At 44.0% G+C, this 26524-nt stretch overlaps 1 protein-coding gene across 1 annotated transcript; it reads left to right on the plus strand.

Moving 5' to 3' along the window:
• Positions 1 to 25947, plus strand: LOC140122674 (cytochrome P450 2K1-like). The gene is made up of 9 exons (XM_072143781.1): positions 1 to 218; positions 9817 to 9979; positions 13185 to 13334; positions 16875 to 17035; positions 17558 to 17731; positions 18718 to 18859; positions 19798 to 19982; positions 21227 to 21368; positions 25686 to 25947. The coding sequence occupies exons 1-9, from the start codon at positions 45 to 47 to the stop codon at positions 25865 to 25867; spliced, it is 1473 nt and encodes a 490-aa protein (XP_071999882.1). The 5' UTR covers positions 1 to 44; the 3' UTR covers positions 25868 to 25947.
• Positions 25948 to 26524: the final 577 nt, after the last annotated feature.

Here is a 26524-nt window from a genome sequence, read left to right on the forward strand (position 1 = left end):
TTCATCTGCCAGACCTCAGTCCTCCCTCAGCTCTGCTCACAGCAATGGATTTCCACATCTACTTAGCTCCTTACTTTGTGGTGGTTTTTACTCTTTTATATCTTCTGAAAAGTCGGCAAAACAAAAGAGCAGATTCTCCTCCTGGACCCAGACCTTGGCCAGTGATTGGGAATTTACATGTACTGAATTTGAAGAAACCCCAGCAGACCTATCTAGAGGTAAGTAGGTGTTGCTGGTGTCTAAGACTCTGTTCACATTGCAACTGTTTGTGTGTAGTTCATATAAAAGCTGGGAAAGCTTTCACCATAAACCTAGCTCCTCTCCTCATTAGGCAAGTCATAAAAAAGTGCCCACCCTATGCTATTATATTATATCATGTTATTATATTACTTTGGGTGCGTTTACACGAAGCGTTTACATTGAAAGGGGAGGGGAGATTTTCATATTGCGTTGTGCTAATATTCCATTTAAAGGGGTTTTCCCACAAAGACAAGCTTCTTAAATGTATTCAGAATAACAAAATAACACAATGGGGCTCATTCATTAAGGGTCGAAAATATTTCCGATTTCCGTGTTGTGTTGCAATCTGACGGATTCGGACTATGCACGGAATTTAACAAAGCAATATGTGTTGCAAGCCATGCACTTACATGCACCGGGTGGAAGATGGTGAACTCCATCGGACCGCAGCGGGAAAGCGACAGATGCAGGAACTCGGGCGCAGGATCTTCTTGAATCGCGGCAGATGTGGATTCCAGCGGACAACGCACCTTGGGGATCGCACAGGGACCAGGTAAGTAAATGTTCCCCATTCTCTAATTCACTGTAATTAACAAAATTACAGCATTTCATATAGATATAAGTAGAGATGAGCGAGCACTAAAATGCTCGGGTACTCGTTATTCGAGACGAACTTTTCCCGATGCTCGAGTGCTCGTTTCGAGTAACGAGCCCCATTGAAGTCAATGGGAGACTCGAGCATTTTTCAAGGGGACCAAGGCTCTGCACAGGGAAGCTTGGCCAAACACCTGGGAACCTCAGAAAAGGATGGAAACACCACGGAAATGGACAGGAAACAGCAGGGGCAGCATGCATGGATGCCTCTGAGGCTGCTTAAATGCACCATTATGCCAAAATTATGGCCAACAGCATGGCCATGACAGAGTGACAGAATGAAGCTAGATAGCATCTAAAGCATCCAATAATTGACCCTGACACTATAGGGGACGGCATGCAGAGGCAGCGGAAGGCTAGAGAGTGGCATGGCGACATACCCTAAATGGACTCAGGCTTCAAACCAAAGGGTAGCAGAGAGGAACCAAAGGAGGTGAGCAAGAAGCGCTCAAATAATATTGGTACATGATAAAAGTTTGCCAGTATATTTTGTGGATTACACAGCAGGGTGGCGACAAAGTTAACATGGAAGCCATGAAAACAATCCAAAATTCTGCCTGACACAGCTCGTTTGATAAGGGGACGATGTATGGAGGCAGTGAACTAGTAGTAGATTAAAGGTGCTGCAGTTAAAACTATGTTAGTTGGTTCTTGGCATGGAGCTGGCGCTCCGCTGCCAGGCGAGCTTTCGCCAATCCAAGCCCCTGTCTCTAGGCTACTCCCCAAACAGCACTTCTAAGAACCTTTCGGATAAGATCAAGTGTAGTAGCGTTCTTATAAGTTTGGGATATGGCGGGTGAGGGGAATGTACACATCTGCGCAAGAAGCGCTGAAATAATATCCGTAAATGAAAAAAGTTTTCCAGTATATTTTGTGGCTTACACAGCAGGGTGGCGACAAAGTTAACAAGTTTGATGTGGAATGCCCTGCAATAGCTCTTGGGCGGTGTGCCTTTTATCACCTAGGCTCAGCAGTTTGAGCACCGCCTGCTGTCGCTTAGCAACGGCACTGCTGCTGTGCCTAGAGCTACCGACTGATGGCGCCATGCCCACGGATGGTAATTCGGAGGAGGAGGAGGTGGAGGAGGGGTGGGAGGATTTGGAGGTATAGTAGGCCTTTGAGACCTGGACCGAGGTAGGCCCCGCAATCCTCTGCGTCGGCAGTATATGACCAGCCCCAGGGTCAGACTCGGTCCCAGCCTGCACCAAGTTAAGTGTAGTAGCGTTCTTATAAGTTTGGGATATGGCGGGTGAGGGGAATGTAAACAGATGCGCAAGAAGCGCATGATGCGCATGGAGCTGGCGCTCCGCTGCCAGGCGAGCTTTCGCCAATCCAAGCCCCTGTCTCTAGGCTACTCCCCAAACAGCACTTCTAAGAACCTTCTGTATAAGATCAAGTGTAGTAGCGTTCTTATAAGTTTAGGATATGGCGGGTGAGGGGAATGTAAACAGATGCGCAAGAAGCGCTGAAATAATATCCGTAAATGGTAAAAGTTTGCCAGTGTATTTTGTGGATAACACAGCAGGGTGGCGACAAAGTTAACAACTTTGATGTGGAATCCATGAAAACAACCCAAATTTCGGCCTGACAAACCTCGTTTGATAAAGGGACGATGTATGGAGGCAGCTATATGGACGACTTTTGGAGGTAGCAATGGAGACAACGTGTGGAGGCTGCTATGGAGACAATTCAATTTGGATAGTGCCTGTATGTGGCAGTCCAAAAAATTTTTCAAACCAGAGGAGCAGGTAGGTGGCCCTCCAGAAAAATGGAATAGATTGAGTGCCTGTATGTGGCAGTCCAAAAAAGTTTTTAAACCAGAGGAGCAGGTAGGTGGCCCTCCAGAAAAATGGAATAGATTGAGTGCCTGTATGTGGCAGTCCCAAAAAATTGTTTAAAACAGAGGACCGGAAAGGTGGCCCTCCAGAAAAATTAAATGCATAAAGTACTATACCTAGAGCCAGTGGGCCCTGTCAAAAAACAGCCAGTTTCCTCTTCTTTACTGTAGAAAGAGGAGGAGAAGGAGGAAAATGAGGAGGAGGAGGAGTGGATAAATTATTCAGGTTGAGCTTCCTTCACCTGCTGGAGATTTGAAATTAGGAGAAATCCATGCTTTATTCATCTTGATAAGCGTCAGCCTGTCAGCGCTGTCAGTCGACAGGCGTGTACGCTTATCGGTGATGATGCCACCAGCTGCACTGAAAACCCGCTCTGACAAGACGCTAGCGGCAGGGCAGGCAAGAACCTCCAAGGCGTAGAGCGCCAGTTCGTGCCACATGTCCAGCTTTGAAACCCAGTAGTTGTAGGGAGCTGTGTGATCATTTAGGACGATGGTATGGTCAGCTACGTACTCCCTCACCATCTTTCTGTAAAGATCAGCCCTACTCTGCCGAGACTGGGGACAGGTGACAGTGTCTTGCTGGGGTGACATAAAGCTGGCAAAAGCCTTGTAAAGCGTACCCTTGCCAGTGCTGGACAAGCTGCCTGCTCGCCTACTTTCCCTCACTACTTGTCCCGCAGAACTACGCACTCTGCCGCTAGCGCTGTCAGAAGGGAAATACTGTTTCAGCTTGTGCACCAGGGCCTGCTGGTATTCATGCATTCTCACACTCCTTTCCTCTCCAGGGATGAGAGTGGAAAGATTTTGCTTGTACCGTGGGTCCAGGAGAGTGAACACCCAGTAATCGGTGCTGGAATAAATTCTTTGAACGCGAGGGTCACGGGATAGGCAGCCTAGCATGAAATCTGCCATATGCGCCAGAGTACCAACGCGTAAGAATTCACTCCCCTCACTGGCCTGACTGTCCATTTCCTCCTCCTCCAACTCCTCCAACTCCTCTTCTTCTGCCCATACACGCTGAACAGTGAAGGACTCAACAATGGTCCCCTCTTGTGTCTCGCCAACATTCTCCTCCTCTTCCTCCTCATCCTCCTCCACCTCCACCTCCTCCGATATGCGCTGAGAAACAGACCTAAGGGTGCTTTGGCTATCAACAAGGGAATCTTCTTCCCCCGTCTCTTGTGACGAGCGCAAAGCTTCCGACTTCATGCTGATCAGAGAGTTTTTCAACAGGCCAAGCAGCGGGATGGTGAGGCTGATGATGGCGGCATCGCCACTGACCATCTGTGTTGACTCCTCAAAGTTACTCAGCACCTGACAGATATCAGACATCCACGTCCACTCCTCATTGTAGACTTGAGGAAGCTGACTGACCTGACTACCAGTTCTGGTGGAAGTTGACATCTGGCAGTCTACAATCGCTCGGCGCTGCTGGTAAACTCTGGATAACATGGTCAGTGTTGAATTCCACCTCGTGGGCACGTCGCACAACAGTCGGTGAGCGGGCAGTTGGAGGCGGCGCTGCGCTGCCCTGAGAGTGGCAGCATCTGTGCTGGACTTCCTGAAATGCGCACAGATGCGGCGCACCTTCGTGAGCAAATCAGACAAATTGGGGTATGTCTTGAGGAAACGCTGAACTATCAGATTTAACACATGGGCCAGGCATGGCACATGTGTCAGTCTGCCGAGTTGCAGAGCCGCCACCAGGTTACGGCCGTTGTCACACACAACCATGCCTGGCTTCAGGTTCAGCGGTGCCAGCCACAGATCAGTCTGCGCCGTGATGCCCTGTAATAGTTCTTGGGCGGTGTGCCTTTTATCGCCTAGGCTCAGCAGTTTGAGCACCGCCTGCTGTCGCTTAGCGACGGCACTGCTGCTGTGCCTAGAGCTACCGACTGATGGCGCCATGCCCACGGATGGTCGTTCGGAGGAGGAGGTGGAGGAGGGGTGGGAGGAGGAGGAGGCATAGTAGGCCTCAAACACCTGGACCGAGGTAGGCCCCGCAATCCTCGGCGTCGGCAGTATATGACCAGCCGCAGGGTCACACTCGGTCCCAGCCTCCACCAAGTTAACCCAATGTGCCGTCAGAGATATATATTGGCCCTGCCCGGCAGCACTCGTCCACGTGTCCGTGGTCAGGTGGACCTTGTCAGAAACGGCATTGTTCAGGGCACGGATTATGTTGTCTGACACGTGCTGGTGCAGGGCTGGGACGGCACATCGGGAAAAGTAGTGGCGGCTGGGGACCGAATACCGAGGGGCGGCCGCCGCCATGAGGCTGCGAAAGGCCTCGGTCTCTACTAGCCTATAGGGCAGCATCTCCAGGCTTAGCAATCTGGAAATGTGCACATTAAGGGCTTGGGCGTGCGGGTGGGTTGCACTATATTTGCGTTTCCGCTCCAGCGTCTGGGGTATGGAGAGCTGAACGCTGGTGGATGCTGTGGAGGATCGTGGAGGTGACGATGGGGTTTTTGTGGCAGGGTCCTGGGCAGGGGGCTGACTATCAGCTGACACAGGGGAAGGAGCAGTGGTGTGCACGGCCGGAGGTGAACGCGCTTGTTGCCACTGAGTGGGGTGTTTAGCATTCATATGCCTGCGCATACTGGTGGTAGTTAAGCTAGTAGTGGTGGAACCCCTGCTGATCCTGGTTTGGCAAATGTGGCACACCACAGTCCGTCGGTCATCCGGTGTTTCCTTAAAGAACCTCCAGACTTCTAAAAATCTAGCCCTCGCCGCAGGAGCCCTCGCCACGGGAGCTTCACTAGTTGACACATTTGGCGCTGATGCACCAGCTCTGGCCCTGCCTCTCCGTCTGGCCCCACCACTGCCTCTTCCAACCTGTTCTGGTCGAGGACTCTCCTCCGTCTCAGAAGCACTGTGTTCACCCGGCCTCTCAACCCAGCTTGGGTCTGTCACCTCATCATCCTCCGATCCCTCAGTCTGCTCCCCCCTCGGACTTCCTGCCCTGACAACAACTTCCCCACTGTCTGACAACCGTGTCTCCTCATTGTCGGACACCTCTTTACACACTTCTTCCACTACGTCAACAAGGTCATCATCACCCACAGACTGCGACTGGTGGAAAACCTGGGCATCGGAAAATTGCTCATCAGCAACCGGACAAGTGGTTTGTGACTGTGGGAAGGGTCCAGAAAACAGTTCCTCAGAGTATGCCGGTTCAAATGGCAAATTTTGCTGGGAGGGGGCAGACTGGGGGGGAGGAGGCTGAGGTGCAGGAGCTGGAGGAGTGCCGATTTCGGTGACATGGGTGGACTGCGTGGAAGACTGACTGGTGGACAAATTGCTCGAAGCATTGTCGGCAATCCACGACATCACCTGTTCGCACTGTTCTGGCCTCAACAGTGCTCTACCACGAGTCCCAGTAACTTCAGACATGAACCTAGGGAGTGTAGCTCTGCGGCGTTCCCCTGCTCCCTCATAAGCAGGTGGTGTCTCACCCCGCCCAGGACCACGGCCTCTGACCCCTGCAGTAGTTGGACGCCCACGTCCCCGCCCTCGTCCTCTACCCCTAGCCCTCGGGTTAAACATTTTGAAAATGAGAGTTATAACTTGTATTTTTTTTTTAACTTTTTTTTTTTTTTTTTTTTGTGTTTTTAAAACCAAACGATGCTATCCTATTGCTATGGCTATTTTCTAGCCAAGTATTACAGCACACTACTATGCCAGATGAGATGACGCTGAGTTATGAAAAAAATAAACGTAAAATAAAAAAGGAAATGGCAGACTGTGCCTAGTTGAAATACAACCCCGGGCCCTAATAAATTTTCCCACTTCGGTCTTTGCGATGGATATGTGCGTCACTAAAACACAGTGGTCGCAAGTCTGACTCCAAATTGCTCCCAATTTGATAGTAGATGCACTGCAGCAAGTACAGCCACCAGCAGATCAACCAGAAATCAAATATATATAACGCTACTGTAGGCGTAATTAAGCCGTTTGTATTCTCCTATGGCTATTTTCTAGCCAAGTATTACAGCACACTACTATGCCAGATGAGATGACGCTGAGTTATGAAAAAAATAAACGTAAAATAAAAAGAAACTGGCAGACTGTGCCTAATTCTACTCAAACCCCTAATAAATTTTCCCACTTTGGTGTTTGAGGTGGATATGTGTGTCACTAAGAGCTAAACACAACGGTAGCAAGTCCCCCTGCTAATTCCTCACAATATGGTACTAGCTGCAAATAAAAAAAAAAAAAAATTATAACGTTATTGTAGCCCTAAGAAGGGCTGTTGGGTTCTTTAAGAATCACTCCTGCCTAACAGTAAGCTAATAGAACACCCTAACGCTTTCCCTGAGCAGCAGCAGCTCTCTCCCTAGCGGCATCCAGACAGAGAATGATCCGAGCAGCGCGGGCAGCGGCTAGTCTATCCCAGGGTCACCTGATCTGGCCAGCCAACCACTGCTATCTACGTGTAAGGGTACCACGTCATGCTGGGTGGAGTGCAGAGTCTCCTGGCTTGTGATTGGCTCTGTTTCTGGCCGCCAAAAAGCAAAACGGCGGGAGCTGCCATATTCTCGAGCGGGTGAAATACTCGTCCGAGCAACGAGCAGTTACGAGTACGCTAATGCTCGATCGAGCATCAAGCTCGGACGAGTATGTTCGCTCATCTCTAGATATAAGTCCAATTTGTCTCTATCAGTCGTGGGGTATACAATTTTGATTACCCCGGGATCCGACTGTAAATCTTTTGATTTTTATGGTCGGGCAGGACAGATTCTGTCTGCAGGATGCAGTGTGCTCTTGCTCCTCCCTTCACTACAAGACCAGCCCAAACACTCACAGACACTTCCTGCCACCCATGCTAACCTCAAGGGGCACATTAATCATAAGCTGGTGCCCCCATCCCCCAGCATGCACCAAATCTATCAGGAAGGTCCAGCCTCTTCATAAATTTCTGGTGGGATACACTGCAATGATACACTGCACTGCCTGGTGTAGAATTGCACTATTGCCTGGCTAGCACAGTCTATAGGCAGGGAGCAGGGAAGAAGTGCCATGCGCTGGCCCACTGCATGGCCCCTGTAGGCAAAGAGCAGGATCCACTAAGGACTGGAACTTCTTGGTATATCTCGCCTGATGTGTGCTGTTGGGCGGAGAACATCGATACCTCCTAATAAATTTCCACCAATGACTGGACAGCCCATGGGGTTAGTTGGTAACTCAAAAATAATTAATGGAAATGTAACCTGAATCTAGGAACCATTGGGGGATTCAGTATGCCTTGGACCCTAAAAATGGTCCCCCAATTTATAGCCCTGTGCCTACTTACTGTACTGTCTGCATACACATACACAGTATGGTCTCACATAATTCATGTCTTCTCCAAGTAAATGTCGCACAGTTTTCTACAGTGTTCTCTGAGTTATCACCTGAATCCCCCTGAAGATCATGACTTTTTGTAAAAAGCCAAAAATCTGTACCTGTTCTTGCCTGGCATAGGAAAGCTCTTTGCGAATTTTGTTTAAAAAGTCGCAAAAACACTAATGACCTTGACTAAGATGAATTAAAAATCCAGAAGTCTAATATAAAGAACTCCTGTTGCAAAATATTCTGCTCAGCACTGGCGTTTATTAGCGCCAAAATTGTGACTGTCACATCAGAACTATAAAGATATATAAGGTGCAACATTGAAAAACTCTGACTTAGCGAACTTTGCTAGGTGAGTGGAATGGTCACAAATCACTAACCAACACCCAATGGGGCAAATTTACTTACCTGGTCCAGTGGCGATCCCCGATTCGGATGGTCCGACGAGGATGTAGTCCGGCGTGCACCCGAGTTCCTGCATCCGTCGCTTCCCTGCTGAGGTCCGTCGGAGTTCACCTTCTTCTTCCCAGTGCATTGTCTTGCGACACAATTCTAAATGTCAAATCTTGTGTGTTGTCCGAATCTGTCGGGTTGTCCCCCCCCCCCCCCGATTTATGTCACTTACAAGCCGGCGCCAATGCGGCAAAATCCAAACGCGTGCGACACAATCCCCGGCGCGATGCGGCGCAAAACATAAATCGCCAGGAGACCCGACGAAAATGCGCTCTGCAGACCCTTGCTAAATGAGCCCCATTGTCTTCTGTTGTTTAAATCCTAGGCACCAGCTGCTGTTTACCGATCGCATGCATATCGTGTGTGCACTAGAATTGCATTAGGAACCCTCACCCATCAGCTAGTTTTCCCTAATCATGTGGACTTATATACTTTCTACAACTTCTTTAATGTCTGCACTGGATATGCAACTTTTTAATTAAAGAGTTGCACAAATGTTGCAGATTTGGTCAAATGTGACAGTTATGAGACATTTTGAAGAAAGAAAATAGACATAACTGCAATGACAGATCCTCCCCTAAAAGGATTCACTAAAAGATTGTTCCAAATGAAATCTACACCAAGCCCTGCCTGGCCCAATCTGTGCCCACCCCACCATGCCCACTTTTCAATAAGGTGCAGTGAGGCTTATCGTGTGCCAGGAATTTAGAGTATAACAAGTCCTTTATGGCAGTTATACACCCCACCCAACATCACAAATAGATTATTGTGTGCATTTGGATACCAGTAGTGTTTAGCTCTCCCAAACTCTGCGGTTTGGGTCCTTGCTGAACTTTGGAGTTTTGGTTCCCCCGAAACAACCCCGCACTTCATCTTAAGTTTGGGTGCAGTTCAACCACTGTGTGCCACCATTTTGGAGAGGATCTCCACTCCCCAATGACATCATGGTTGCCATTGATTTGTTACCTTTGGTCATGACGTGCGGTGTACAACCAAATATTGTTGTGACACCTAAAATTTTTTCAAAATTTGGGCTACAGACATTGTTCAACATTTTTTTTTTTTAGGCAAACTACCAATAATAGTAATAAAGTTATAATTTTTGCAGAGTAATAAAACATTTCTTTCACAGAGGTATGCCCCCTCCATACTGCCTACTCTAGCAGAGCAAATGATATTGTAGGAAAACCTTTTTAATAAGCTATAATAAATATAATAAGCTGAGTTCTTTTAATATTATTGTAATGCAGGACATGCCCATGTTTTAAATACCTTTCAATTTTATTGTTCTTCAGCTTGCAGAGAAATATGGGCCAGTGTTTACTTTTTACATGGGCCCCAGAAAATTTGTGGTTATTTCGGGATATGAGGCGGTGAGAGATGCCCTTGTCAATCATGCTGAAGAGTTTGGAGAGAGGGCGGGGGTCAAAATATTTCAGGATTTGGACAAGGGAATGGGTAAGTTATTTAAATTATTTTAATATCTGCATTCCGGGTCTCTTAGATCTTTTAGATCAGTAAACTTTGAGTTTGTTTCTTATTGTGTATATTTTAGTAGTTTTTATTCAATATATGTTGTATGTCCGTGGTATTTTTGTATTTTTGTAATGTATTTAAAATGTGTCTCTATGGCCATTTTTGTGACAACTTTCTTTTCCTCCGTCGGGGGATAATAAATTGTTTATTATTATTATAATGTGATATATGTAATTGTAAAATTCCCAGTCCCTGCCCAATGCTGGGTAACCTTGTCCGGAGGGCAAAGCCATCAATATCCTTCCTGTTTTCTCAGCTTTCCCTCCAGTTATCCTACAGTACATACATGTAGCACCTCTTCTCCTTTAGAGCATCAGTAACCAGGTTGGACCTATTTGAACTATTCACCATGTTACCTACAGCTATACCCACACTTGCCATTGTTTGTTTTAATTGTCCAGCTGTTGCTTCAATGCCAAAATTTCCCTTCTAAAAAAATGTAACAACTTGGGCTGAAGTGCTTCGGCAGAAGATCTTTTTGGAACTACAAGTGATATATTTAACGGGGTGGGGGGAGGTGCTGGGTAGTGAAAGTGTAGCAAGGGATGTTATTATTGCCGCGGTGCCTTCCCACATGGAGTTTTTGTCGCATTTTTAAACGCATCCTAAACAAAAGTGGGAGGGGTTTGGCCAGAACGCATATACGTATCATTGGAAACGCATGTGTTTCAGGCTAACTCCCCCCTCCCCCTCCCACTTGTATTTTGGATGCATTTAAAAATGCAACGAAAACGCCACGTGGGCAGGCGCCCTGTGGAGCCATGAGTTGCCATGAGTTGGGCTACCAATACCCCCCCCCCCCAAATAAAAAAAGCCATGAGTTGAATGTGTGTCAAGTGGGAATAGACCTCCATAATATAGCAGTTGGATCTGGCAGGTAAATTGTGGTGATGGATTCCCTTTAATAGTGCACACACAATCTCTGTCCCTTCCATTGAGAATCTGTTATCATTGAATTTCATGCATTGGAGACTGCCTTTTACGTGTCCCCCAAAAATCTGGAATTTATGATGTTTTTGCGTAATGTTCATGCAACGTGATCTGATTAGTTCTCCTCTTAGTGTTCGCCATTCATCACCATTATTCCATGTAATAAAAGCGCATTCATAAATATTGACATCCAAGTGAACTGGCGGCATGGATATATGATCGATCTGGTAACATTCGAGCACTTCACTGCCCAGCACCGCTACCAAGTTTATTGTATTTTTAGAATCAGAAGTACATCTCAAATATTCTGGATACAAATGTAAAAATCATGTAACACCTCCCCCCAACTACACGTACCATGTGCTTTTCATCTCATGATTAGCAGAAGGGTCCTCCATGCCCAATGCAGCTGCCATCTTTGCACCTGTGTAGTCCTAGTTTCCTTTATACCCATGAAAGCACCTCTTGCTTAGTCTTATTTGAAAGTAATAAAAATTGAATTCTCCAAAAAATTGTCAAATTTCAAATAAAATGAAATGTATTCTTTCCAAGTAGGAATCATTTTAATGATAGATAATAAGGTTCTTGTATGTTTGCCTTCACTGCTATATGTGTGTGAATATGTTTAAGACTCTGGAAATGTATTTTGTGCTTTAAATCATATCCTCAAGATTTTCTTGTTATCTAATCTACCCAGAAATTATTAACTGACGTGATTTTTTTTTGTTTTAACTGTGAAGTTAAATATAAAAAGAAAAGTACTTAACATTCCTAAACCCTACAGAAAAATAGTGTCAAAGGCCAAGCTCCTGACCACGGTTATGCTAGTTGTAGTTGCTCTTCTATTTGCCCCTGAAATGCTGTCTACAAGAATTTTGGCCACTTTGCCAAATATCCATATAATTTTTTTGAACACAATACCTAATGAGTAATGGTGCCAGTACATCAGCAGTAAAAGCGGTATTCCAGGTTTTTGTAATGAGAATAAGGGGGGGGGTCCAACTGCCAGCACCCCAAAGATGTTCCTAGTAGCTGACAAAGAATGAACCAGGAAGCAGACGCCTCCATTTCCTGTAGAGTGGTATGACCCGGGTGCTGTAATGCGGCTGCCATTCACTCATAGAATATCTATTTCCTGTTTCTGTTTAACAGCTGACAAGAAAACAGCTGATGTCTGAGATTGTTGGTTGTTGGTACCCCAACTATTTTTGCATTGAAAACCCCTTTAACATCACTTTTGACATGAAACAACCAGAAGCGGTTATCAGAAAGTTGTGAACGAGTGGTTGTCGTTAGAAGCAAAGTGCCATATTAGTCATTGAAGTAAAGATAAAGGAAATGAATTACTAAAGGATATCTGCCATCAGATTACTGATGGTAGATGTCCCAAACTTACTTGCTCGTCCCATCTGGGGATGATCGCTGACGTCACGATCGGTGGAGGGAACCAGGTGGCATGAACACAGAGGGGGGAGCAGAGAGGCACTCGGGTGACCTAGCCCTGCACGCTACCGACTCATTTGAGCATTGTCAGGCTTCGGGGGGAGTGGACCCAATGGACAACCGCGAACGATGACATAAACCGACACCTGGGACCAGAATCTAAGTGGTACACGTTTTTCAACAGAGCCCGGCGCAAAGCAGGTTGGACTTGCTGCAGCAGGGTGCCACCAGTTCGCTCCACCGGTACAACTTTTGTCCCGGTGGCAGCCAAGGTGAGTTACAGTGACGTTGAGAAAAATCGTAGTCGGGGAAAGGCAGGAGGTCAGGACGGACAACACGGGATTGGAGTCGGGGACGAAGCAATATGTCAAGGCAGGCAGCAGAGGAGCATAGTCAGCAACAGAACCGGGGTCACAACAGGAACTCACAATAACAGCACAGGATGAGACAAAGCTTTCTCTAAGGCACAAGGCATGAAGATTCGGCAGAGTGTACAGGGAGAGGCTGATTTATATAAAATTCTGGGAAATGGCCATCACCAATTAATGTCTTTTTTAGAATAATGTAGATGTCCCAGGACTTCATAAAAGTGGGCTCATCCCCTGACAAATGGGACAAGCAAGTAAGTTTGGGACATCTGCCATCAGTAAATCTTTTTAAAGAGTTTATCTGCAGATAAATACTACACAACTGACTATAAAGTATAATGTGCATTGAATGTGTAACATAATCACTGATAAATTATGTATTTCAGGAATCCTATTTTCTCAAGGTGAAAACTGGAAGACAATGAGAAGGTTTACATTAAGCACCTTACGGGATTTTGGCATGGGAAAAAGCACTATCGAAGAAAAAATAATGGATGAATGTGCCCACTTAAATAATGCATTAGCTTCTTTTAAAGGTGCGTTTTATGGTAGAATATTGTATTAAAACTAATAATAAATATCAATATCGGAGGTGGTGGACCACAGCGAGTGATGACGTAAGCCGATGCCTGGGAAAAGAGTCTAAGTGGCACCTGGTATTCGCAAGAGCCCGTCGTAAAGTGGGTTGGACTTTCTTTGGCGGGATACCACCAGGTCGCTCCATAGGTGCGACTTGCTTGTGATGGTGTCCAGGGCGAGGTACAGAATCAGCAGGCAGAATCAGAGACGTAGTTAGGCAGGAGGTCAGGACAGGTTGCACAGTATGGGAGTCGTGGACATAGCAAAAGGTCAAGACAGGCACAAATATCTGGCAAGAAACAAAGGAAGAGGCACACTGTATATCAGTGCAGTGACCAACCAGCACCAATTAGCGGCATGCTGGCCCTTTAAGGTTAAAATTCAGATACATGATCAAAGTTTGGGTTGTGGTCAGACACATGTCATGCTATGTTGGTAAAGGTCCATTCTAAGTTCCATGTTGGTATAGGTCCACCCTGGTAGAATAGTTCCATGATGTTACTGAGCCACTGTATGGTGGATCAGGTCCATTATGTTGGACTAGTTTGGGTCATTGTTATGGTCCATTATGGGTTAGGATTACATGCACTATACACATATAACATAATACTATGATAATAAGATATAGATGTATTTTCTTACGAACATTTTATCACAAATTTTATAGAGTAAATTACCTTCATCCTTCATCTGTCCAAGCTCAGTGCCCAAGTAGCGTGAGCTATAAATGCAGCCATGAGGCCGGGTGCTGCTGTATTATACATACATGAGGGAGGCGCTGCTGTATTATACATACATGAGGGAGGCGCTGCTGTATTATACATACATGAGGGAGGTGCTTCTGTATTATACATTCATGAGGGAGGCGCTGCTGTATTATACATACATGAGGGAGGCGCTGCTGTATTATACATACATGAGGGAGGCGCTGCTGTATTATACATACATGAGGGAGGCGCTGCTGTATTATACATACATGAGGGAGGCGCTGCTGTATTCTACATACATGAGGGAGGCGCTGCTGTATTTTACATACATGAGGGAGGTGCTGCTGTATTTTACATACATGAGGGAGGTGCTGCTGTATTTTACATACATGAGGGAGGCGCTGCTGTATTTTGCATACATGAGGGAGGTGCTGCTGTATTTTGCATACATGAGGGAGGTGCTGCTGTATTTTACATACATGAGGGAGGTGCTGCTGTATTTTACATACATGAGGGAGGCGCTGCTGTATTTTGCATACATGAGGGAGGTGCTGCTGTATTTTGCATACATGAGGGAGGTGCTGCTGTATTTTGCATACATGAGGGAGGTGCTGCTGTATTTTGCATACATGAGGGAGGTGCTGCTGTATTTTGCATACATGAGGGAGGTGCTGCTGTATTTTGCATACATGAGGGAGGTGCTGCTGTATTTTGCATACATGAGGGAGGTGCTGCTGTATTATACACTCATGAGGGATTATATATAAATAGGGGATGGGGTACGGTGCTGTGGGGGTAATACAGTACTATATAATCATTCTTCCAGTATACATAGCCTTTCATTGTGGTTGCTGTACTATAATATTCATTTAATAATAATATTCATATTCATTTATCAGGTGGTGCTGCGATACTTTATTCTCATTCATGGGGCGGTGCTGTTGTACTTATTCATGAGGGGGGCTATTTACTATAGATAAATATCATTGGGTATTCTCAGAAGCGCAGTGTGTAGATGAAAGGAGCCGAAGACACCTTGATGTCAAATTCTATATGTATATATGGCTCATGTGTATTGTTACGGCATAACTGTAAAGTTACTTGACAAAAATAGTGTTAGCACAGCTGGAGAGAGCCTTCAAAACAATTCGTTTGATACTTGTATCCTGCTGCTGGCTTTTCACCTCGACAGCATTGCCGGCGGCTTCAAAAAGACGGTGGCACATGGGCGCCGCCATCTTTCCGCGGATCGTCGCTTCCCGATGATGTCACGGGGAGCGGCGATCCGTTGCCATGGTAGCCTCGGGTGTTCCGATTCCCGAGGCTACTTCGTTTTAACCAATTCATTACAATGTGCTAATTGCACATTGTAATGAATGGGCAGTAAAATCCCCATCTACTGTCATACTGCATTATGGCACTATATGGTAGGATCGATCAGACAACCAAGGAAGTCTGAAAAATAGTCAAAGTAAAAATAAAAAAAAGTTTAAAAAAAATTATAATAAAAAAACCTAAAAATTCAAATCACCCCCATTTCCCTAGAACTAATATAAATATAAATAAACAGTAAAAATCATAAACACATCAGGTATCGCCACATCCAAAAATGCCCGATCTATCAAAATATAATAAAGGTTTTTCACTGCGTTTAACCCCGTAACGGAAAAAGCATCCAAAGTCGAAAATGGTATTTTTGGGCCATTTTGAAAAATATTCAAAAATTTAAAAAAAGTGATCAAAAGGTCGCACAGTCCCAAAAATTATAGCAATGAAAATACCATTGAAATTCGCAAAAAAAATGACACCACCCACAGCTCTGTACACCAAAGTATGAAAAAGTTATTGGCGCTAAAAGATGGCAAAATCCCCCAAAAATATTTTGTACAGGAGGTTTTAATTTTTTTAAATGTATGAAAACATTATAAAACCTATACAAATTTGGTATCCCCGTGATCGTACCGACCCAAAGAATAAAGTAGACCTGTCATTTGGGGTGCACAGTGAAAGCTGTAAAATCCAAGCCCACAAGAAAACATCACAAATGCGTTTTTTCACCATTTTCACTGCATTTGGAATTTTTTTTCCTGCTTCCCGGTACAAGCCATGGAATATTAAATAACATCACTATGAAGTGCAATTTGTTACGCAGAAAATAAGCCATCACACAGCTCTGTACATGGAAAAATAAAAAAAGTAATAGATTTTTGAATGTGGTGAGTGAGAAATGGAAGTGAAAAAACTAAAAAAAGGCCAAGTCGTTAAGGGGTTAAATTTCACAAAGCCAGCTCGTGCACTAGGGGGTGGGGACGCGTACGTCTGACCTCTGGAGCATGGACGGTTGAGAAAACCTGCAGCTGCAGCAGTGAGGAACTCAAGGATACACGGGTGGGCCTGCGAACCGAGATATGGGTCACAGGAGCACCCCGGCCAATAAATTATTTTATCTTTTAGGGCCCAAAACAGACCACCGGTTGGCTTGCGGCTAAGACTAAGGACTCTGTACTCCATAATACATACCTAACTATCCACTGATTCTGGTATAGTTGATATCTTCTCCCCAGTCACCACTATTCCTAATTGGTCTTGTTCCATTTCATTAGCTCCTGATCTCCACTGTCAGATGAGTACAAGCCCAGGGCTGACCATTTGACATTCTGTTTCCCGTTTCCTGCATGACATTTTCTTCCAATTGGACAGCAGTAATGACATCTTTTGGGTAACTGTAGGTGCCATCACGAGTCACAAATTTGATGCCACTAAATTTGGTTACATTTTTATTTCACTTAGGAAAACCATTTGACAACATCATGACGCTGAATGCTGCTGTGGCAAATATAATTGTGTCAATTTTGCTCGGACATCGAATGGACTATGAAGATCCCCAGTTTCTGAGACTATTAAGCCTGATAAATGAGAATGTGAGACTTGCCGGAACTCCACTAGTTTCGGTAATGTTACTGATGTTTAACTCTTAACTTCTTTTATGGATAATAAATGTACAGTACAAATATAAAATGCTATGTTCACATTGTATACAGGAAAGATTCTTTTGAAGAACATTGGGAGGCCTGGTATAGATTTTGTATTGGGGCTCGGCAGCTTTAAAGCAGTTTTCCACTCTTGCAGATTTAGCAGATTTAGGCTGGATGCACACAAATCTGGTATACAGACGTGGGAAAGCATGCAGTCGGTACAGGAAAGGGAGCGGATGAGCACCGCTTACCGATCCCCTCTCCATAGAAAGACAAGAGGCCACCACCACAAAATTGGTGGCTGCTGTGAACGGGCCACATATTTTGCACAGCAGCCACCCGAATAGGTCACAGACACCGAGTGCTCACCTCACAGTGACCAGGTGCCATAGACCTCTATTGTAGCCATGAACCGGCAACAAATTTTGTGGCCCGATCACGGCCCCATAACAATTGTGTGCTTAATGCCTCTAAATTTGACATTTTATTTCTTCGTAGCTTTACAACTTCTTTCCATTTCTGGGGATTTTTCCTGGAAGTCATAAAACCATTGTGCAAAATGCAGTGGAACAAGTCGAGTTTATCACAAAGACATTTGTAGAACATCTCAAGAACTTGGATGAAAATGATCAGAGAAGTTTTATTGATGCCTTCCTTGTAAGGCAGAGAGAGGTATGAGATCTTTATATATGTTATACCAAACAGTGGTCTCCCAGAGCTTACTTTATTGTATCATATGTCTAGGGCATTAGTCCGGGAAGGTGGGGAACAAGAAGTGTTCGTGCATATAATCTGCGGTGCTCTGAATCCAAATACAATAGGCAAGATTAGCTCATGAAATAGTTCTTGATTCCAATACCTTAACTTTTGAAGCCAAGTGGGCATCTTCATGAGACATGTACTCTGGAGAACACTCCTATTTATGAGTGGGTTCCTCATGGGTCTGGATATGGATTGGAAAAGAGTAAAGTGGGTTTCCCAATCCTTGGTCTTAGACCTGATATATCATGGCTGCAGTGTTGGAACTACCACTATGGCAGCCAAAGTGGATGCGATTGGGCTTGTGCCACTTGACTTGATTCTGGCCGGTATGTAACTAAGTTGTTCTTAGTTATGTGCAGGATGCCACTGTCAGATGCAGTTGGACACTGTTCGCTCGATGTTGCCATTCCCCACTTAGATAATGGGCATTCCTGTGTAACATATTACATTGTCGTACATAACCCAGAAGAAGAACCATGCAAACAAGGAATATGTGTTTTTGTGGGGTGCAAGGTCTAGTTTAAAGTTTGCTATTGGGCCCAATTTTTACTCCCCTATGTGCCTATTACGTATAAACCTTACATTTTTGGCAAATGCCGTAAAAAATTTTTTACTTTTTCAAAAAGAAAACTGCTGCAGGTTATAGCTAAAATCCACTTTGTAAAGAACTGATGATTTATCGGCCCCACAGTTTTTGTTCTCCCTCAGTGCTGGATGAGACCGGAGACCAAAGTCTTCATGGTTAGTAACTGTGTTACCTGATAGCAGGACCTTTGGTATAGTTACATTTGTCTTCATCTTTTGGATATTTTGGAAATGTACTAAAGTAAGTTGTCATGATAAACTTTTGCTCTATTTACTGATCATATTTATGGACTTCCAACTTAATTCTGTAGGAGGCTGGGAAGACCCAATCGTATTTCCATAATGAAAACTTGACAAGAGTCGTCAGGAATTTGTTTTCTGCAGGAATGGAGACAACTTCCACTACACTGCGCTGGGGGCTTCTACTAATGCTAAAATATCCCGAAATTCAAGGTATTCAAGGTGTTTTATACTACCTTCATTTGTTTCAAAACTATCACTACTCACATGACTTGTATGAAGGTTTTTTTGGAATACAATGAAAATTAGTCCTATTCTGCCCTTCAGGCACTGCACCAGGCATTAGTCAATAAATTAGCTTTGATTTGGAGTGTTCCTTTAAGAATATATACTTTCGGAGCAGAAACAAAGTTGAGCAGCAAAGATTGAGTTGGGAATACAGGAATCACATATCAGCAGACCACTTACACATGGATCATAATGCTCAGGTACCTCATGGAGAGGGGCTTTTACCACCATGAGTGCTCAAGAATTGGACACGGATACATTAGACATGGGAACGCTGAGCTTTTAGATCTCCAGACTGGGGATACACTTTAAGACTTAGGATCTGGCATCTGAGAGCCGAGTCCTTTTCGGAGGAATAGAAAAATTGACACTGGAAGTTAAAACTGCCAAACACTGTAAAATCTAGCTATATAAAAAGGAAGAAAAAACGCTCATGGGATAAACCTGTATGGAGGGAGCAGGTGTTGTAATATTGTAATTGGTCAACTGATGCGGTTATGCTGAGCATATAACTGCTTTGAAGGTACTGAAACCAGAGGGTTGTCACCATCATGGGTCAGCTCCTCTCCTTAGATCCTCGGTTGGGTCCATTTCATTTAGAATGCAAAAAAATTGAGTATTGGAGTACTCTATATACATCAGTGTCTTCCACACTCACATATGAGTGTCCAAAATGAATAGTCCAAAAAGGTTGATAAAAGTTTATTTTGTGTGGAAGGGAATGTTGGAAGACACCGATATACCTGGAGCGCTCCAATGAGATTTGACATGGATTGCTGACATTACAGACCACCTCGAAGTATCTTGTTCATAAAATATCTTGGAATTTACTTTTTTTATTATTTTGTCTTTATTCCACTTAGAAAAGGTCCAGGAGGAGATTACAAGAGTCATTGGATCGGCGCAGCCCATGTACAGCCACCGAGTACAAATGCCTTACACAAACGCAGTAGTCCATGAGATCCAGAGGTTTTCCGACATTGTTCCTCTCAATCTAACTCATGAAACTACCAAAGATGTCGTCTTTAAAGGATATTTTATACCAAAAGTAGGAAAAAAATGTTTTACTTTGTGCATTATTATTTTGTGTTATATGTAATACACATAAAAATAGCTAATTCTATGTTGTAGGAATTCCTAAAATGAGGCCATACCGTACAAAAGGCCCAAACTGAGTCTCATGAGGTCATTATTGATAGCTGCCCAACAAGTGGAAGATGCTCGTTTTTCTGTTACTTAAAGGGATATTAAAAAAAAAAAAAAAAAAAGCTAATATGTAATTAGTTGTAATTAGTTGTTAATTAAAATGTTACTGGCCCTTTAATCAGTCCTGTGATTTTTGTCTCTGTGGAGCAGACACAGGAGAGAAGAAGCCGCTGGTCACCTGTCCACATGACATGGCCTGCGCCTGCCTGGGTACATCATGTGATCACCACTAGTTTGGCTGTAGCCGTTTGGTTTCAGTACATCCAATATGGCCGGTACATCTCAGTGATGTAATGTGCAGTGCTGGCAGTTACACATTCCTACTGTGGTAACAGAGCAGGACAGTCTGTTACATCGTCACTGGGAGCAGAGCATGAGAGGGAGAAGCTGCTGCTGTGAACTGAAGAATCATGGGATTTGTAGTTTCCAGTGACAGCCATAACTGATAACTCCGCCTACTTTAGAGAGGCCAGAACTTTTTGTGAATCATAAAATCAAACTATTTAAGCTCCATGTTATGACTAATGACATTGAGTTTTGTTATATTCACTTATTTATAAGATTATGGTTTTTTTTGTATCAGACGTTCATATTCCTGGAATATCCCTTTTATGTTGAATGCAAATATGGTGCTAACAGAGATTGTATCAAGTCAAGAAAATAAAATCTGGGATATAATCATGGGTTGTCCCATGTAAAAAATTCTCAGTAATTTTAATACTAATATTAAAAGGAATATTGAAGTTGTTTTTACCTACCCTTTGGGCTGATGATGGCAAACAGCACCCCAACCAGGTCCGTGCCACTTCTACTTCAAAGTCTGATGACATCACTCACTATTTATACTGTGTATTTATCTTAGTCACAGTTAAGGGAAGTTGGCTGAGCTGCAATACCAAGCACAGCCACAGTGCAATGCACAGCACTGTTTTGTTAAGGAGTTCTGTCTATAATGTCCATATCTTTAGATAGGGCCCTAAATGTAGTTAGGAGTAGTCCTGGAAAAACTACTTACAGTATCACTTAAAGTTTTTTGGATAATTGGATGCACATTCTCATAGTTTCTAATGAATTCTCTCCACACAGGGCACCTTTATAATCCCCTTATTGTCCTCTGTACTAAGGGACAAGACACAATTTGAGAAACCTGATGATTTTTACCCAAATCATTTTCTTGATGCCAATGGACAATTCTTGAAGAAAGACGCCTTCATGCCGTTCTCTGCCGGTAAGCAATATGAATAGAGCGTCACTGAACCAGTGCGGTTTGGTAATTCCTGGTTTTCATCTTTTAGCCCCCATGTAGGGGGTTTGTACCTTAATGTAGGATAACCACCAAGAGGCCAGTGATTTAATTTTTCTTCAGTTAAGTGTCCAGGTTAGTCGAGACGCCCGGTACCAAAGAGGCAGCAATTTTGGTCACAAATTTGGTCTTCACAGGGTGTTGCACTCTCCCACCCTGCTCAATCGGTACACCCCCCCCCCCTTTCTACCTACCATAATCTTACACATTTTGAGGCGGGCAGTAATCCTGCACAGTATAACTGCCTATGAAGCCAGAGCACAGATGGGCTTTGGGAAGGCCCCCCATAGCCCTTCAGTCTATAATTTTAGAAGAAAGGAAATTCATGGATAATAAATATAAGAAGTGTACCACAGTCATGGTGCCTGGATCTACCATGCTTAATTTGATGATAGGTTTCCTTTAAATATGGGTTGTACAGATACAACTATGGCATCTTTTGCATGATATTAGGTACCATATTGCTCAGGCACCTTACTACGGCTACCACTGCACTAAAAAAATATAAAATCTAAATAAATATATAGGTTGGGATGTTGGAATATCTTGCAAAATACACATTGGATCGAAAAGAACTAAATACATACATGTCAAGTATTTTTAAAATATCTATCCAATGGTACCAAACTCTGCCTCCCTCCCCTACCGCCTGGGGGTGGGGGAAGAGGGCAATTTTTTTTTTTTTTGCAGATTTTGATTCCCCAGGAAAAATTACATTGATTTGACCTAGTTTTTTTCAGTTACGGTGACAGATGGCACTGTAATCGCCAAAAAACAAAAATGTGTGCAGATTTGTGAGAGGTGGGGACTCTCGTTACACCAACTGCCAATGTGTGAGAGGAGGAGACTCGCATTACACCAGTCCTCGATGTGAGAGAGGTGGGGACTCTCATTATACCAGCTCCCGATGTGTGAGAGGTGGGGACTCTCATTACACTGGCCCCTGATGTGTGAGAGGAGGGGACTCCCATTACACCAGTCAGCAATGTGTGAGAGGCGAGGCCCCACATTACACCAGCCCCCCAAGTGTGAGAGGCGGGGACTCACATTACACCAGGCCCTGGTGTAAGGCGAGAGGCGGGGACTCGCATTACACCAGCCCCCGATGTGTGAGAGGCGGGGACTCACATTACACCAGCCCCCGATGTGTGAGAGGAGGGACTCACAATACACCAGCCCCCGATGTGTGAGAGGCGGAGACTCACATTACACCAGCCCCCGATGTGTGAGAGGCGGAGACTCACATTACACCAGCCCCCGATGTGTGAGAGGCGGAGACTCACATTACACCAGCCCCCGATGTGTGAGAGGCGGAGACTCACATTACACCAGCCCCCGATGTGTGAGAGGCGGGGACTCACATTACACCAGCCCCCGATGTGTGAGAGGCGGGGACTCACATTACACCAGCCCCCGATGTGTGAGAGGAGGGGACTCACATTACACCATGTGAGAGGCGGGAACTCGCATTACACCAGCCCCCGATGTGTGAGAGGCGGAGACTCACATTACACCAGCCCCCGATGTGTGAGAGGCGGGGACTCACATTACACCAGCCCCCGATGTGTGAGAGGAGGGGACTCACATTACACCAGCCCCCGATGTGTGAGAGGAGGGGACTCACATTACACCATGTGAGAGGCGGGAACTCGCATTACACCAGCCCTCGATGTGTGAGACTTTTCAATTTTTTACGTCTACTTAAAAAAATTTAAAAACATCTTTAAAAATCCATAACTTTTTTTTTATTTTTCTGTTACAAAATTCCAAACGCAATGAAATTGTAGAAAAACACAAGTGCGCCATATTCTTGTGGACACAGTTTTTACAGCTTTCACTGTGCGCACAAAATGGTACCTCTACTTTATTCTTTTGATTGGTATGATCACGGCAATACCAAATGCATCTACGTTTTATTATATTTTAATAGATTAAAAAAAAAAAAAATTACCTTTTTATACAAAAGTAGTTTTTCTTCATTTTGCCCTATTCTGACACTTTTTTTTAACTTTTTCATACTTTGCTTATGGACTTTTTATAAGATTAAATTGTTTGAAAGACATTATAAAGTTTACATTGCTACACAGATTTTGATCACTTTTTACAAAACTTTCTATTTGTTGTAAAATGGCAAAAAAGTGGCGTTTCGGACATTTGAGCGCTATTTTCCGTTACGAAGTTCACTGCCGGGAAAAACAATTTCTATATGTTGCTGGATCAGGACTGTTGGAATGCGGCAGCATGTTTACCTAGCATGTTTATGATTGTATTTGTTTATTTTTAAAATTTCTTTTTTTATTTGTGTTTTTTTTTATTTTTTTTAACTTCATTTTACTTTTTTTTTTTTTTACTACTTTTTAGACACCCCCGCCTTCAACAGTATTGATCATTCCTACCATATACTGCAATAGTATAGTATTGCAGTATATGGAGAATTTGCTAGGGATCTATAGCAGTGCTCCTTCTGCCTGCTGTTACAGATCCTTCCGAATGACAGGTCCTGGAGTCACATAGCAACTCCGAGCTGCCATATGAACGGATTATCATCAAAGTAATCAAAGTTTGTCATCAAAGATTGAATCAAAGTAAATTTTCATGTGGAATCTGAATCTGCACTATAAAATGGGGGTTCCCATGTTGGATTTTAAAGTTGTCCCTGGTCCCTCCTCTAGGAGGTGGGGGTAGGAGGCAAAATTTAGTATCATTAGATAGGCCTTAGAAAAATATTTATCTCATATATTTTTAGTTTTTTGATCCATATGTATTTCGCAAGTTATTCCACCTTCCGAACCTTGTGTGTGTGTGTGTGTATATATATATAAATATGTGTATACAACCTGTATATCTTCAGTATTGCTATTTGTGCTACAACCAAGTCTATATTAATAACAAATGCATACTCACATGCCAATTTTCCATATGGGTTTGGTCATCTGTCATTGACCACCCATCATAACATATACCAACTCCTATAATATATATTTAACCAGATATAAATAGTGTATGGTACAAAGTACACCAAAGTAGGCCCTGCTATCACTTAAAAAATGGGTAAGGCTGTTACTTTGCCACTTGGCATGTAAACCACTGTGTTAGATTGGGATGGTCTGCCTAACCAATACTAAAAAAGGAACCATGATGGCACTTATGAGCGTCTGTTGCAATTGTGCTTAAACTTTTTGCACTTGCCCGGAATCTTCAGACATTGGGGGTCATTTACTAAGGGCTCGATTTGCGTTTTCCCAGTGTGTTACCCGAATATTTCTGATTTGTGCCGATTTCCCCTGAATTGCCCCGGGATTTTGGCACATGTGATCGGATTGTGGCGCATCGGCGCTGGCATGCATGCAACGGAAATCGGGGGCGGGGCCGAACGAAAACCTGACAAATTCGGAAAAACCTCCGCATTTAAAAAAAAAAAAAGTGTCGCGAGACTTGCGCTTACCTTCACTAGGAATAGGCCGGTGAACTTGAGTGCATTTCGGCGGGCCTCGGGGAACTTCAGCGCAGCAGCGCCACCTGGTGGACATCGGAGAAACTACCTTAGTGAATCCCGGCCGGACTCGAATCCTCCGCACGCGCCGCTGGATCGCGAATGGACTGGGTAAGTAAATCTGCCCCATTGTGTGACAAGTGATTTTTAATAGGATAATAAAGACATTCAGTTTTTCCCAAAAAAAATGGTGTACTTTGTACCATACACTGTTTTTGGTTAAACCTAGTCTATATGTGTTGCCCAATATTTGGTCCACTTGTAGTCTTGAGTGGACATGAACTGCAAAGATGTCCAGCTTCTGCTCAAAAGAATAAAACAACACCTCCCCGGCTAAAAACCAAGGGAAATGTAAATTATTTTAAGTGTTGTGCAGTTCTATTGAAAAAAATGATGGTCTTTGCAGAATTGTACTGACTTTGAGAATAAAGTTTATCCCCTTACAGTTTGTATAGATTACAATTTTTTTTTTTACCCGATTCCCTTTCCTCAACTAAGGGTCAATAAATTCTGTCATACCATTTAAAAAAAAAAGTTCAACGCATCCCAGAAAAAACAAGATCTCGTATTATAACAATAACTGAAAGCTCAAAAAGTTATGGTTAAGGAAAGGGGAGGGTGAAAAAAATGATGACAGACCCTAAAACCATGAGGCCATCATAACCTCTGTGCCCCTGGGCTGTCCGATGCTTGCAGCGCGTTCAGGTTTTATTGTGAAGCTATTACACCGCTTGATTATCCTGTTTTAGGTCGTAGAGCTTGCGCTGGAGAAACACTTGCCAAGATGGAGCTCTTCATCTTCTTTACGAGCCTTCTACAGAAATTCACTTTCCACTTACCTCCAGGCGTGACGGATGTCGACCTGTCCTCTCTTGTCGGATTAACAAATGCACCGAAACCACAAATGATGTGCGCGATTCCACGATTCTAAGACTTATTCTTCAGATTTTATTATAGACCAGAAGCAGGAAAACCACAAAGGACGAGGACAAGCCCCTTAACGAGTAGTAATGTTATGAATAAATAATTAGACCTGTTCAGTATCCTGATTTACATCATGGAATAATGATATGCACTGGAGATCAAAATAAGAGAACAACGTCTGATCACTTGATTTTTCAGAAATAATGTAATCCATATTCATCAATATTTGAAGTATTTTTTGTCCGGGTCACTAGGCCACTAGTGACCCGGCAATGAAGATTGCTGGCTGAAGAACGAAAGGAAAGAACCACATGTTGTTGAAGAAGGTTCTGATCCACACTTGCATTCACTCTGCCATGTAGTTGTGTGAGAGTACCAACTTCTGCTGCAGAAAACATTCCCCAAACCATGGCACTTCCTCCACCACCTTTCACTGACTCCTTAACATAATTTGAGTTCAGTCTTTCCCCAGTTTGTCGATGTTTGGTCACTGGAGGGCTGTGTTTTTAGTCCAAATGCTCTTATAAGCCGAGACACTGTATGATGAGATAGATCCTTACCCTGTTCAGTACGGAACTCGTGAGCAATTCCAGCTGCAGTGATGAAACAATTCCCCATGGAGATTCTCTGCATTGTCCTGTCCTCTCTCGCATTGTCTTTCAAG

This window comes from Engystomops pustulosus, chromosome 3 (genome assembly GCF_040894005.1).
Source record: "Engystomops pustulosus chromosome 3, aEngPut4.maternal, whole genome shotgun sequence".
NCBI lineage: Eukaryota > Metazoa > Chordata > Amphibia > Anura > Leptodactylidae > Engystomops > Engystomops pustulosus.